At 46.2% G+C, this 13,675-nt stretch overlaps 1 protein-coding gene across 1 annotated transcript in view; it reads left to right on the forward strand.

Annotated features, from left to right (window-relative positions):
• LOC130203042 (titin-like) overlaps positions 1 to 13,675 on the forward strand; it is a 118,230-nt gene that overhangs the window by 66,770 nt on the left and 37,785 nt on the right. Inside the window, exons 67-77 of the mRNA XM_056428938.1 lie at positions 4,505 to 8,329; positions 9,047 to 9,325; positions 9,608 to 10,168; positions 10,357 to 10,638; positions 10,728 to 11,006; positions 11,088 to 11,369; positions 11,459 to 11,737; positions 11,992 to 12,279; positions 12,387 to 12,665; positions 12,778 to 13,059; positions 13,369 to 13,647. Coding sequence (XP_056284913.1) covers positions 4,505 to 8,329; positions 9,047 to 9,325; positions 9,608 to 10,168; positions 10,357 to 10,638; positions 10,728 to 11,006; positions 11,088 to 11,369; positions 11,459 to 11,737; positions 11,992 to 12,279; positions 12,387 to 12,665; positions 12,778 to 13,059; positions 13,369 to 13,647 — 6,915 coding nt within the window. The remainder of the gene's footprint in view (positions 1 to 4,504; positions 8,330 to 9,046; positions 9,326 to 9,607; positions 10,169 to 10,356; positions 10,639 to 10,727; positions 11,007 to 11,087; positions 11,370 to 11,458; positions 11,738 to 11,991; positions 12,280 to 12,386; positions 12,666 to 12,777; positions 13,060 to 13,368; positions 13,648 to 13,675) is intronic.

Genomic DNA, 13,675 nt, shown 5'->3' on the forward strand with positions numbered 1-13,675 from the left:
TTGCACACAATTGACCGGACGAGCAGCTTCCTCCCTTTCCAGTCTGAAAAGGTTCCTGCAGTGAAACGTTCTGTTAGAACTTCAGCTCCAGCCGAAGAAGCTGTTATGCCAAAAGTTATCGCTGCACCTCTCAAACCTCAGAGACAAAGTGCAAGTGGAGGGTCTTCCTCTGTTCATCGAGAGGCTGAAGTTGTCAGTCTGCTATTTGCAGAGGAAGAGCTGATTTTAATCCCAGAGCCCTCAATGGACAGTGGTATCTTCCTTAGTATGCCGCAGTCCCACGCTGATGTAACAGAAGTAGCGCAGGAAATGGCTGCTGATGTAGTTGAGCCACATTTTGAAATCAAGGGTGAAGATGAGATAATTAATTTCCATTTGAATCCAAATCCTAAACCACTTCTTGTTGAGCCCAAAGATGACAGCAGAGTTAAAGAGCTTGGCGTTCCTGAGGATGCTGCTGCTAAGGGACCTCAGAGCCCAGTCGTTTCTTTACAGGAACAAGGTAGTTTGGACGAGGCCTCAGCAGCTGAAGCTGGAGGCGGAGCAGCAGCAGTAGCAGTTAGCTCCATAGAGGAAGAGGAGGTCACTTTTGGTGCTGTGTATGACTTTTACAACCCTCCGACAGACTGGGGAAGACCGCTGTCTCCTGAGTCTGAGATGTCCATAGAGATTGGCAGCACTGTGAGTGAAGAGCTGGCCGAGGCAGCTGAGAGGTTCTATACCCCGGCCTCATCTACCGGGGCCTCGCATCCAATTGCAGAGTCCTTCCACACTCCTAAATCCCACATGTCCTTTCAAACTCCAAGTTCTGATACCCCTGGTGGGTTCATGACCCCTCAGGAATATCCCTTCTCCCCTGTAGAACGCAAGCGACCCTCGACAGGAGACTCCAGCGAAAAGTTCTTCTCTCCTGTTCAGTTCCTGCTATCGCCTGGTGATGAGGGCATTGAAACGACACCTTCTGGAATAAACCTGGATGATACTCGATACCTCACCAAGGGAATAGGGTCCTTGGGCCTGGCAACCCAAGAGAAAGTGCAGGGAATCCCTCCTGCCTTCCTCAAACCGCTCATGAAGAAAAGAGTGTTTGAGAATGACTCCCTGACGTTTTATGCTGAGGTGTTCGGCCGACCTTCCCCTGAGGTGAGGTGGTTCTGCAACAAAACACAACTGGTGGCAGACAGCAGACTTGAGATGGAGAGAGACGGCGATAGCATCTCACTAACGATTCACAAAGTCAAAAAGGCGGACCAGGGAGAATATATCTGTGAGGCTGTGAACTACGTCGGGGAAGCCAAAAGTGTTGCTTTAGTGGTAGTTGTTTCGCAGGAATTGAGGTTCATGCCTGCTCCACCTGCTGTCACCCATCAGCATGTGATGGAGTTTGACGTGGAGGAAGACGACTCTTCTCGTTCTCCTTCACCTCAGGAGATTCTGCTCGAAGTAGAACTGGATGAATACCAAGTGAGGGAATTTGAGAAACGGATTAAGATCATCACCATTCCCGAGTACACCGCCGACAACAAGAGCATGATCATTTCTCTGGATGTGTTACCGAGTATTTACGAGGAGGGCGCCGTGGACTTTGTCACGCAGGAGCACGACGATTTAAAAATAGCTTTCGAGGTCACTGAAATGCCGCCGCGCTTCATTAATCCAATCTGTGACATGGAAACCCCTGAAGGTACCATTGTCATGTTTGAGTGCTCACTGATGGGAATTCCATCTCCCATCGTGTCCTGGTTCAAAGGTGACACAAAAATTCCTCACAATAATAATAAATACTTGCACTCATCTGATGGAGACAACCACTTCCTGAAGATCTTTAAAGTCACAACACAGGACAGTGGCGTGTATACCTGCAGGGCTATCAACGTTGTTGGGGAGACTCTGTGTCGGGCCTCTCTGGTGGTGTTAAATGCCAAATCTTTCTCAGGGAAGGCCCGAGGCAGGGAGCTGACCGCCGTGTCGTTAGGAAGCGCCATAGTCCAGCCACAGAAATTCGACTTGGTGGTCGGCAACACATCGTTTGACAGCGAACAGGTGTCGGAAATTGAGCTTGAGTTTGAGTTTGAGCAAGAGGCGGATGAGTCTCAGCGGGCAGTCAGGCTGGTGGCCAAGACCGATAGCGAAATGAGCGAACAGGGAGAGCAATACGTGAGCGTTAACTTCGATGTGTTTGCCGAACCAGCTAAAGATGACAAGATAGAGTTCAAAGGGAAGTCCTCCGACATGTGTAGCTTCCATTTCGAGGTGACTGAGACGGCCCCTAAATGTGTCATCCCCTTGACTAACGTTACGGCGGCGGTAGGGACGCCAGTTATCCTCCAGTGTCTCGCTAGTGGTAAACCAAACCCCACTTCCGAGTGGTTCAAAGATGGAGACCGTGTCACTGACACCAGGTGTATAATCCAGGAGAAAACGGCAGGCCATTTCAATCTGCTCATTACCAACGTGAACCAGAGTGATGCTGGGGATTACAGGTGCATAATCCTAAACACGGCCGGGTGCATTGAAACCGCGGCACTGCTCAAGGTGTTCTAGAGGCTGAAGGCTGGTGGCACAAAGATACCTTTTCTGGTAGTCTTCTCTTTTTGTACGTTGCTAATTCTTCACTACTTTAAGGTTGTGTTCACGATTGGGAAGAAACTTTTACATAAAGTACAAGCTGCTTCACTGATTAACAGATAATGAGTGATGGATGCAACAGCTTTCATGAAACGAAAATATAATTTTTACACCATGAGCCCTCTAAAAACATTCTTTTGTCATTGCTTGCTTGTTACTATTTATAAATTGCAAGTGCATTGGAGCTATTTGTCTTGAGAGCAAATCCAAGACTTAAAAGTATGTTAGTCAATTATCTTTGTGCAACCAGCTTGTAGTCAAGTTTTTTCTTTATTGTCATGGAAACAGCTTTTTGTTGACTTTTGTTATCTGGTCAATTTACGTATGACATTATGAGGTAATGTCTTTATAAGTCTGATTCTAACATTGTGCTGTTTGCACTACAGAAGACAACAACAACAAAGAGGAATGTTGTCTGAAACAACTATCTTATACAGAAATACATTTTATTATTATTATTTTAGGTATTTATTTTAGTTAAATTAGTGACAATAGCCGTGTAGAAGCTACGAAATCAGAATGAAGAGGTAGAGATTTAAAAAAAATATTAAATGTATATGAGAATAAACTTTATTAACCACCAAATATCAGGACTTTAACCAGAAAGCAGTCAAAATGTCTAGCAGTGAAAACTAAATGCCACGTAGAAACTAATCACTAAATAACTCAAACTAATGAAATAAAGAAAACTTTATCTGGCAGAAGGAAAAAATATTTTGTGCAAAAATGCTGAAGGTGTGGTTTTAAATAAGCCTCATTTGAATAATAAGAAATAGATACAAAAACAGAAATTATTAAATACAAAAATGATTGTATCAAAAGTCCAAAATATATAATAATAATAATTCCCACTCAAAAGACTAATTTTATTGTTGCTTGTGTGATCTAGAAAGTTTTTTGGGGGATTTCTTTCTGTTGTTTTCGAGAGTGAATTTAATTTTTTAGGATTTGCGTAATGCAACCTGGTAACTCATATTAGAGTAGAACAATTTTAAAAAAAGGATAATACTGTGAAACGTTTTTTAAATGTTCAATATAAGTTTTGATGTCTTGTAAATATGTGTATGTGTAGTAGATCGGCATTGAGAGAAGTTCATGGTTTATTTGTACAGACGTCATGTTGGTTTTCCTCAGAGTTTATATAATAAAATATTAATGACCGAAAGTTGAAATCTGATTTGTTTTTCCATGTGTGAAAGCGACTACGTGTTCTGTTTGTCATTCGTCGTGTTAATAGAAATAATGCAGGTCTCAAAAATTACCTACTTAATATGGATGTTAATGTTTTGATACCAGTATGATAGATAGATAGTTACTTTATCATCAATAAAGTATCAACACATTAACAGATTTAATCTTCTTTTTTTCCACGCAAAAATGAAAATCCAACTTTTGGTAATTAAACTAATTACCAAAAATGTGCCATGTAATTAATCGGAATTGTTTTGGATATAAACAAATTAAATTCTAAACCACTTTTTCCTGATGAGAAAAGGTCAAGAAGTCCGTTTGGGGGGAAAAACTTTTATTTTCACAACATTTTTATTTTATTACTCTAACCTCTTTTTTTTAACATGTTTTCTATGTAGCAGGGCTGTCGTCTCTTAATCACTTAGTCAACTAATAGGTAATCAGGGTCTTTTGTAAACTGGAAGATTATGTTTTTGTAGTATGGATTTGAAATTAGCTGCATGTCATAACATTTAGCCATTTTATGGATTCATTGGAGAAAATCCTGTGACTATTAGTGGACTAAGAAGTTTTGTGGTCAAGGACAGCCCTCGCCTCTGTTTATTCCTTTTATGAATTCAATGTTAATATTACAGCCTTTGTGTTGTGGATATTGTTATCAGTCTTGCTCAATATTTCCTAACAGAACGTTGTAGCACCACCGTCACCACTGTGGAAGAGCAAGAGGAAACCTTCTCCACTGGTGTCCAGTTACCACAGAAAACAAAAACACTTGAACTCAAGCCAGAGGCCAAACGTTACTCTTCCTCTTTAGAGAAGACCAAAGAAAGGCCAGTTTTCCTCAGCCAGCTCGCCCCAGCAGCTGTGACCTCCGGGGAAACGGCCAGGTTTACTGTCACAGTGTCCGGCCTTCCAAAGCCGACCATTCAATGGTCTCACAACGGGAAGGTCATTAAGACCTCCTCCATTTACAAGCTGGTTGAGCAGAAGGAGGAGTACACACTAGTAATTACAAAGGTCACATCCGAGTATGAGGGAGAGTACTCTTGTACTGCCACCAACAGATTTGGTCAGACAACATGGACCACATACCTGGAGGTGAAAAAGTCAGATGTTAGCCAGGCGGAGAAATGGGTTGAGAAGATGTTCAAGGTCTCTGGTCAACCACCTACTTTCTTAGTTCAGATCCAACCTGTGAGGTGCTCAGAAGGACGGGAGGTTTCTTTTAATTACAAAGCCGGTGGTGATCCAATCCCTGACGTGAAGTGGTTCAAGGGGGCGTTCCAGATCCAGCCCAGTAGAAACTGTGTTGTTATAGCCAACTCAGATGGATGTGGCGCCGTCACTATCAAGAATGTGAAACAGGAAGATAGTGGCCTCTACTCATGTAAGGCCTCCAACCAGTTTGGGGAGGCGTCTTGTAGCGCTGAGCTCGTTGTGTTCAGAGAGTCTATCTCTGTTACTCACAAACAGCAGCAGCTGACAACTGTTCAGAAGAAGAGCTACAAGGCTTCTATGACCGAACAAGCTACAGAGTCTCGCTTGTACCAGGTCAGCCTCCCGGGCCAAGACAGAGCCAGATCAGATCAGATGGTTTACACCATCGGCACTGAGGACCGGCAGATAATTCCCAGTGAGCAAGTGGGCTCCCTCGGAGAACTAGAAATCTCTGCGGCCACTGTCCATCGCGAGCAGGTGACCCACCAGGCAGCAGTGCTTCAGACTCACGAAGTAGAGGAGAGGGTGGCTGTGGTTCCCACCCGGCCGCCTCAGGTCTCGACTGTTCCCGTGAAGCAGCTTCACACGGCGGCCTTTACGTCGTCTGTTGAAGAGAGCCAGGGCCTCACAGAGCAGCACTGCGACCGCATTCAAAGCCCAGAGGTCGTTGAGCTTCAGGCAGCGAGAGAAAAGAGGTTGATGGTGATGTCTGCTGTTGCTGAGGAGTTCACCCCATTGTCAACTGTTAGCACAGAGCTTCTGGCCGCCAAGAAGTCTGCTACCGTCAGGACCACTTCAGAGCCTAAACATCTCATCAGTGGGCATCAAGTCGAGTCACAACTGCCCATCCTCAGGGAGGAGTCTCAGGATATCCCCAAACCACAGCAGGAGAAGGGTTATCAGGTCAAAGAAGGTGTTAAGATTTTATACTCGGCCCAGTCTGCAGAGAAACGAGTGCTTGCTGAGGGACACACAACTGAACTAGCGACAGCAGACTCTGCTGTGAAGTCCTCTGTAGCGAAAGAACAGCACCGACCTGTCTTGGCCTCAGTCAGCGAGTCTAAACAGACTCTTTCCAAGGAGACTAAGTTATCCATGACTAGGCCCACTGAGGAGACAGCCCATCTCTGCAAGGATAGAGTGACAAATGTGGCTCTAACTAATGAAGAGAAACACATGATGCAGGCTGAGCCTACTCAGCAGCTGCCAAGTCTGGACAGTGCCATGTCCATTCAGTCCCAGGTAGAAGGGGAGCAGTTGTTGCACTTGCAGGTGATCACAGACCAGGACCTCCTTCCATCTGAGAGTAGCTTCACCTGTGAGAAACCAGCACCAGAGCAGGCAGGAGCCAGGAAGAGCCCCACTCTGCTGCACACTGTTATCCAGGACGAGCAGAGGACAGTAGTTTATGAGGACACGTCAGAGTTTGAGGCCAAGGCTAGCACCATGACTATCCAGCCCCAGAAAGAGGCTCCTACTCTGCTGCATCTCCAGTCATCCCAACCTTTAGAGGCGCTACCCAAAGAGGGTATTCTCATCATCGAGAAGCCTGACCAGCAGGTGGCAGCGCAGAAACAAGAAAAGACAAGGAGGCACGCAGCCACCTCGGAGGAGAGAAGGGAGCTCACAGCAGATTATCATACAGAGCTGGATCTGTCCGTGACGGGCATTCAGTCTCGGCTTCGGACCGAGCCCAGGCTTCAAAACATCCTCCAGCTCTCCTTCCAGCCCATGCAGCTGCCGAAGGAGACGCCGATTACCTCCGACATCAAGCAACAGCGAGCTTTGGTGCAGAAGGAGGATCGCTTGAACACGATGCATGTTCTTAGTGTGGCCGACAGCCAGGCCTTACTGGAGGGCCACACCGAGAGTCTGGCATCTGTGGATAAATTCACCTGCCAGATGGCGGTAGAGCCAAAACTTCCCACAGAGCCAATCCAAATTGAGGAAAAGGAGATCTCCACTGAGAGTAGTGTCCTTTTAGAGGCAGCAGAGCAGGACTTTGCCGTTCAGATCCAGGAAGGACAGTCGGTCAGGCAGTCTATAGTGATGGACGAGAAGCGAGTGCTGACTGGTGAGCTCTCTCAGGAGATCACCAAGTCTCAATCCACTCAAGTCGTCGTCACCACACAGCCGAAAATGGCCCTTATGGTATCTGAGTCGAAAGACAGCACAGCTCTTCCCAAAGAGATGACCTTTGTGATTCAGATCCCGAAACCCTTCAGTCTGAATATTCGGCGACAGCTCAGAGACGCTCTTCAGTCTGCTACAGCCAGCGACCAGCCGGTGTTACTGGCTGACGTGGTGGGACGGTTGCAGCCTGTAGAGGTTCAGGAAGTCAAGGTTCAAAGAGAGCCCAAAAGGGCCATGTTTACATACCTGATCACAACAACTGGCGCCCCCATGGAGATCACTCTGGCCTTTGAGGGTAAATACCCTCAGACAGCTGACCTCAGGACTGAACTACAAGCAGCTTTCCAATCCATAGTTTACCGGGAAGCCCATGTTCTTACCTCAGAACAGCCGGGCACCATGCAGCTAGACAAACCTCAGAGGGCGCAGGTCGCCTCGGCCCGCTCTGAGCAATTGCAGTCGTCCACGGTAGAGACTGTGAGCGTGGCGGAGAGTGCAGTGGACTTCACTGCTGTTAGAGCTCAGGCGGCTGCTCTCAAGACGGAGACTAAAATGGCAGTTGAATGTGCTGCCACTCAGCAACAGCTTGTGGTGCAGGAGTCCAAGACCGCAATGATGGAACAGTCCATCTCATCCCAGATCAAAGTCTCCACGGAGTCTCGCATGTCTTTTGAGCAATCGGTGCAGGTATCGAGGCAGGAGGTAAGGTCAGTGACGGTAAAAAGTGCAGAGAAAGACACAGGTGCAGCATTTGTTACCACCACCCTCCCCCTCACCACCATTCCCAACGAGGAGGTGGTGGATGTCAGTATCCAGAAGGAGCACATGGAGGAGATCTTTAAAGAGGAGATCACAGTAGCCAGGGCAGAACAGAGAGAATGCCCTGTAATAGTCACATCCCTCAAAGACTTATCCTTCGACGAGGATAGTAAGATTACCTTTAGCACCACCATTAAGTACGTCACAAAGGTAAACTGGTTTTTCAATGGGCAATTGGTGAAATCTGGCAAAGAGTTCAAGTGTTCTAAAAACCACGACACGTACACACTGGTTATCGACAAAGTTGTCAAGGAGAGGCATCAAGGAGAATATGTTTGTGAGGCTGAGAATGAAGCCGGCAAGACGACAACATCATCAAGACTCACTGTAGTCTCAAGAGGTTTGATAACAGGAAAACTTAATGTGTCATTCATTCATCCACTTTCTCTGAGAACGACTAATCAATCACATGAATCAGTTCATCCAAGACTCCTTTCATTCTGGTCTCTTTATTCATTTCATATCTCGGCATGAACACCCTCAGATCACTAGATGGTACTAACTCACCATGTCTTGTTTGTTCCACATCACTGTGTGGTTAAATATCGCCGAAAGACCAGAACCATCACAGCCATGCAAGCTGAGCTGAAGGCTCTATAGTCAGTGAGCTTCTTGTTATAATGGTTATCATGATCCTGGTCTTCAGGTAACTTTCATGTTTTTCTTTTTTCATGGTCACTTTGGCATGTTGGTGTCAACAGGTTCCTCTCTTTTAAACCCATGGTCCGTCACATTCCTTTCAGTCCATTTCCTCCACAATGTCTCTGCATGCTTCCAGGGCTTCAACCTGACAATGCTTCATCTTTCACAACCTCTTTGTTTCTCCTCCATTTAGTCTGAACCCTAGCCCCTTGGGAGTCATGATACAAACATACCAGTTTGTTGAGACACCATGGGGCTAATGTTCTTGCTATTTTTCTCCTCCACAGTCACTCCTGTGTCCACTATTGTTGTACATTCCACCATTCCTGCTCCTGAACTGTCAGTTGTTTTCTTTTAAAAAGAGCTTCACAGATTCTATGAGTAACATTTACCTTTTTGTCCGTGTGTGCCTCAGTGCCACCTGTCTTTAGGCTGAAAATCCTCCCTCTGGAGATCAACATCGGCGGCCAAGCCAAGTTCGAATGTAAAATCGACGACGCTCCAAGTGTGACCTTCAAATGGTACAAGTCTGGCATTGAGATCAAACAGAGCGAGAAGTTCAGGATCCTCAGCAGCCACAGCGTTTCCTCCTTGGAGCTCCTGAACCCGATCAAAGCCGACAGCAATGAATACACCTGCAAGGCTTCCAACCTGCACGGCACTGACAGCTGCACCGCCATGCTCACCGTCACTGGTAAGACCCAGTGGGACTCCATGTTTGTTTGTCTGTTTGATAAAGTATTGCTTTTCAAATGTGTCTGTTTTGAGAGAGAGAGAATTATATATTTGCAATGTGTTTTTCAATGAATCATTATGGTGCAATGTGGAAGGGATCTCGTGTCACGTTTGGCAAGATTTACTGATGTTGAAGATCACATTGTTTAAATCTACGTCGAGCACCAAGTAGAGATTTTTTTTGTTGGTGTATTTTTTACCGCATTTATCTCAAATTTTATGTTTTACCTGCTCTCCATAGAAATGTACCCGCCGGTATTTGTATCAAAACCAGACCCAATGACTTTATTCGTGGGCAAACAAGCTCTGCTCCAGTGTTCGCTCACTGGATCCTCACCCATGGAAGTCGTCTGGCACAAGGACAACATAGCCGTCTCCGAAGGGAACTATGTCGTGAAATTTGAAAAGAACAAGTATTCCCTTCTCATTAAGACTCTTGAGCTGACTAATCAGGGAGTGTACCTGTGCAAGGCCTCCAACAGTGTTGGCACTGCAACCTTTACCACAGAGCTCAAGGTTATCAACAAGCCCAGCTTTGTTAAGACCGTTGAGCCGGTGGCCGCTGCCGTCAATGACCCGCTGAGGCTGGAGTGCCAGGTGGACGAGGACACTGGTGTGACCGTCACCTGGACCAGGGATGGCAAGAAAGTCCACCAGAGCATGGAGTGCAAACTGTCCTTTGAGGACAAAGTGGCCGTTGTTGACATTCCCAAGTCCAAACAGAAGGACTCTGGAAACTATGTGTGCACGGCCACGAATGAGGCCGGCAGCTCGTCCTGTGAGGCTGTGATAACTGTTCAAGGTAAGTTCCGAAAGAAGATCCTTCCGTTAGCTTTGATGAAAAATGAGCAAGTGGGTTGTTGTTGTATGCACCGCTGTCTTCTCGTCTTTCCTTTTGCATTTGGTTTTTTGCACTTTTCTGTCTGGGTTGTTTCTTTTTTTCCCCTGTGTCCCTTTTGACGATGATCTTGAATTAAACACTCCTTGCAGAGCCCCCTGCCTTTGTTAGGAAGTTGGAACCCGTGATTACGTGGAAACAAGGTATAGCTGCACGCTTGCAGTGCACCGTCAAAGGATCGCCCGAACTTCACATCCATTGGTTCTGGAATGAGAGAGAGCTTGTTGATGGAGACAAATATAAAATCTCTTTCAAGAGCGGAGTTGCCTCTTTGGAGATAATAAACCTTGTGGTCACAGACAGTGGGAGTTACACCTGCGAGGTGTCAAATAACGCCGGCAGCGAGAGCTGCAACACTCTTATAGCCGTCAAAGGTTTGTCACATCTTGCATTTACTTCACACTAACCGATGAATTCAGAAAACCGTTGGTGTTAACGCTTAACTTACCCTTTTGACACCCAGAGCCACCATCAATTAGAAAAGAGCTGCAGACTCTAGAGGCGGTGAAGGGAGCAGCTACTCAGCTGGAGTGTCAGATCACAGGAACAGCTCCTTTTGAAATCAGCTGGTTGAAAAATAAGAAAGCCATCTCCAGCGATCAGAAGTATAAAATAGTCGTCGAAGACACCTTGTCAAGGCTGGAGATTCAGCCCTTTGAGAGTGCAGATGTTGGAGATTATCAGTGTGTCATATCCAATGATGTGGGCAAAGTCATCACAAAGGCCCTCGCTAAGCTTAAAGGTTAGTACACCTGATGATAATCAATGTTATTCACCAAGGTTTCATCTCATTCTTCAAACTCGTGTTTAACTCTTTTTGTAGAGCCGCCAACCTTCTCCAAGAGAGTTGAGAGTGTTACAGCAGTGTTGGGTAATACAATGAAACTACAGGGGACCCTTAAGGGCTCGCCTCCCATCTCTGTCAAATGGACAAAAGACTCTGAAATACTGAGAGATGACGATTCAAATATCAAGATGGCGTTTGAGAACAACGTTGCTAGCTTGTCCATAACAGCAGTGGCCATCAGCCACGGCGGCAAGTATTCGTGCCAAGCCGAGAACGAGGCTGGCCAACAGAAATGCGAAGCGACCTTGACCGTGCAAGGTCAGTTGACATCTTGTATGCAGAGATACTATGTCGAGGTCTATAGGTTCTTGTGTTTCTCGTATCTTAATAACTTTATCTTATCCCAGAACCTGCCAGAATCGTAGAACCTGCAGAGTCCATCAGTGTGACGGCAGGAGATTCTGCCACGTTGGAGTGCACGTTCTCTGGAAGCCCAGAACTCAAAGTGAAGTGGTTCAAAGACGGCAAAGAGATGATCAGCGGCCGTAAATACAAGATGACCGTGAAAGACAATATTGCCACCATGAAGATTCTTACGGCAGAAAGAGGAGACACCTCAGAGTACAAGATGGAGGTGTCGAATAAAGTGGGGAAAGACCAGTGCACATGCTCTGTCTCCATCTTAGGTTAGTTATCTGACGACAAGCCTGAGTGACTCAAAACGTCTTACTTCCAAATTCCATAATTGTTGATTATCTTTCTAACCACAAGGAAACTAACTTTAACACACACTTTGAGACTTCATTAAGCTAAAGTCTTAGAACTGAAATGTTGAAATCGACTTAACTGTAGTTAAAGACAGTGTTATTTTCCTAAAAAAAACTAAAAACAATATGACATTGTGTTAATGCATGAGATGTTTTGTTTCTTCAACAACCAGATCGGATAATGCCTCCAACTTTCACCAAGTCCCTGAAAAGGGTTGATGGTAACTTTGGTTATGACGTCTCCATGGATAGTAAAGTGTCTGGGTCCCAACCCATGACCATAGCGTGGTTCAAAGACGACAAGGAGATCACGTCTGGGTCCAAATTCCAGCCTGAATTCAAAGACAGCTCTGCTACGCTGAGAATTATACGGCTGGAGAAAGCCGACTCTGGAGTTTACAAATGCAGAGCCACCAACTCAGCTGGCTTTAAGGAAACCAGCGGCACGCTCTATGTCAAAGGTCACGAATACTCGACTTCTGTTGTGCCGCCACTTGTTGTGTACAAATCCGTCAATGATTTCATGCTAACATGAATTGCAATGTTTGTTTTTGTTTACTGCCTCTAGAGCCCCCAGTGTTCACAGTGACACCTGACAACCAGGATGTTATACCAGGAACCACATTGTGCTTCAGAACAGCCTTCACTGGAACAGCTCCTCTGGTTGTGAAGTGGTTCAGAGAGGAGAAAGAGATTGTATCTCAAGGCTCATATTTCATAAAGAAAGATGCCTCTTCCAGCTCTCTGGAGCTTCACTCTGTGAAACCCAGTGACTCCTCCAAGTACACATGCCAAGTGTCCAATGATGCTGGGAAGGTGGATTGCACCGCAGTCCTCTTTGTGAAAGGTGCCCGTCTTCGGTGTTGTGTGCAGCTGCATGAGAATATCTTTCAATATCTCTTTTGACATTAACACCGCGCCTTGACTGTCCGATGATGAATGTTAACCTCTTCTCCCAGAACCTCCCGTGTTCGTAAGGAAGCTTGAGGCGACCAAGCTCATCACCAGCGGTGGAAACGCCAAGCTGGAGTGCAAAGTGACGGGCAGCCCCGTCGTCAGTTTCAAATGGTTCAAGGACGAGATGGAGATCAGCTCCAGTCCTAAATACTCGATGGGCTTGATTGACTTAGTGGCGTCTCTGGAAATAGTCGACTGTGCAGTCGCGGATAGCGGCGAGTATGTCTGTATGGCGTCCAGCGAGGCCGGTAGTGACCGCTGCAGCAGCAGCGTTACAGTCAAAGGTTGGTTCCAGTGTTTCTTTTTACTCCCATTTTTAGACTTGTGCTGTGCCCGTGAAGACATTTTGCCTTAGTTCAAATGACAAATCGTCAGCATTTATCCAGTCGAGACGCCACGCAGACATAATCGAACACCGCTGGTGAGACCAATGGAGCGTGGCCTCTCTGTCGGGTAAACACTGAGAACGTCTTGTCATCAGAGCTGAAGAAGTCATTCAGAACAAGTGTGAAACTCCAGTGAATTCTGTGACCTTTTGATCTCTCTTGTGTGGTTCAGTGTGATGCGCTGACAAGTCCACTGTTCTCTTCTAGCGCCGCCATTGTTTGTGCGTAGCATGGAGCCCAAAGATGTGGTCAAAGGTTCTGAGATGATGCTGGAGGGCCAGGTCTCTGGCTCCGCCCCTTTCACAGTATCATTTTATAAGAACACAAAGCTGATCAGGAATGACAAGAGACACAGGATCACGGTGACAGACGACCTGATAGCACTGCAGGTGCTGGCAGCAGAGGCGGGAGATGTGGGCGTGTACCAGTGTACTGTTGAGAATGAAGTGGGGAAGGCCGCCTGTGATTGTCAAGTAACACTCAAAGGTTGGTTTAGATGCTTTGGACGGGCCTT

The sequence above is a fragment of the Pseudoliparis swirei genome, chromosome 2 (assembly GCF_029220125.1).
Source record: "Pseudoliparis swirei isolate HS2019 ecotype Mariana Trench chromosome 2, NWPU_hadal_v1, whole genome shotgun sequence".
NCBI classification, from domain to species: Eukaryota; Metazoa; Chordata; class Actinopteri; order Perciformes; family Liparidae; genus Pseudoliparis; species Pseudoliparis swirei.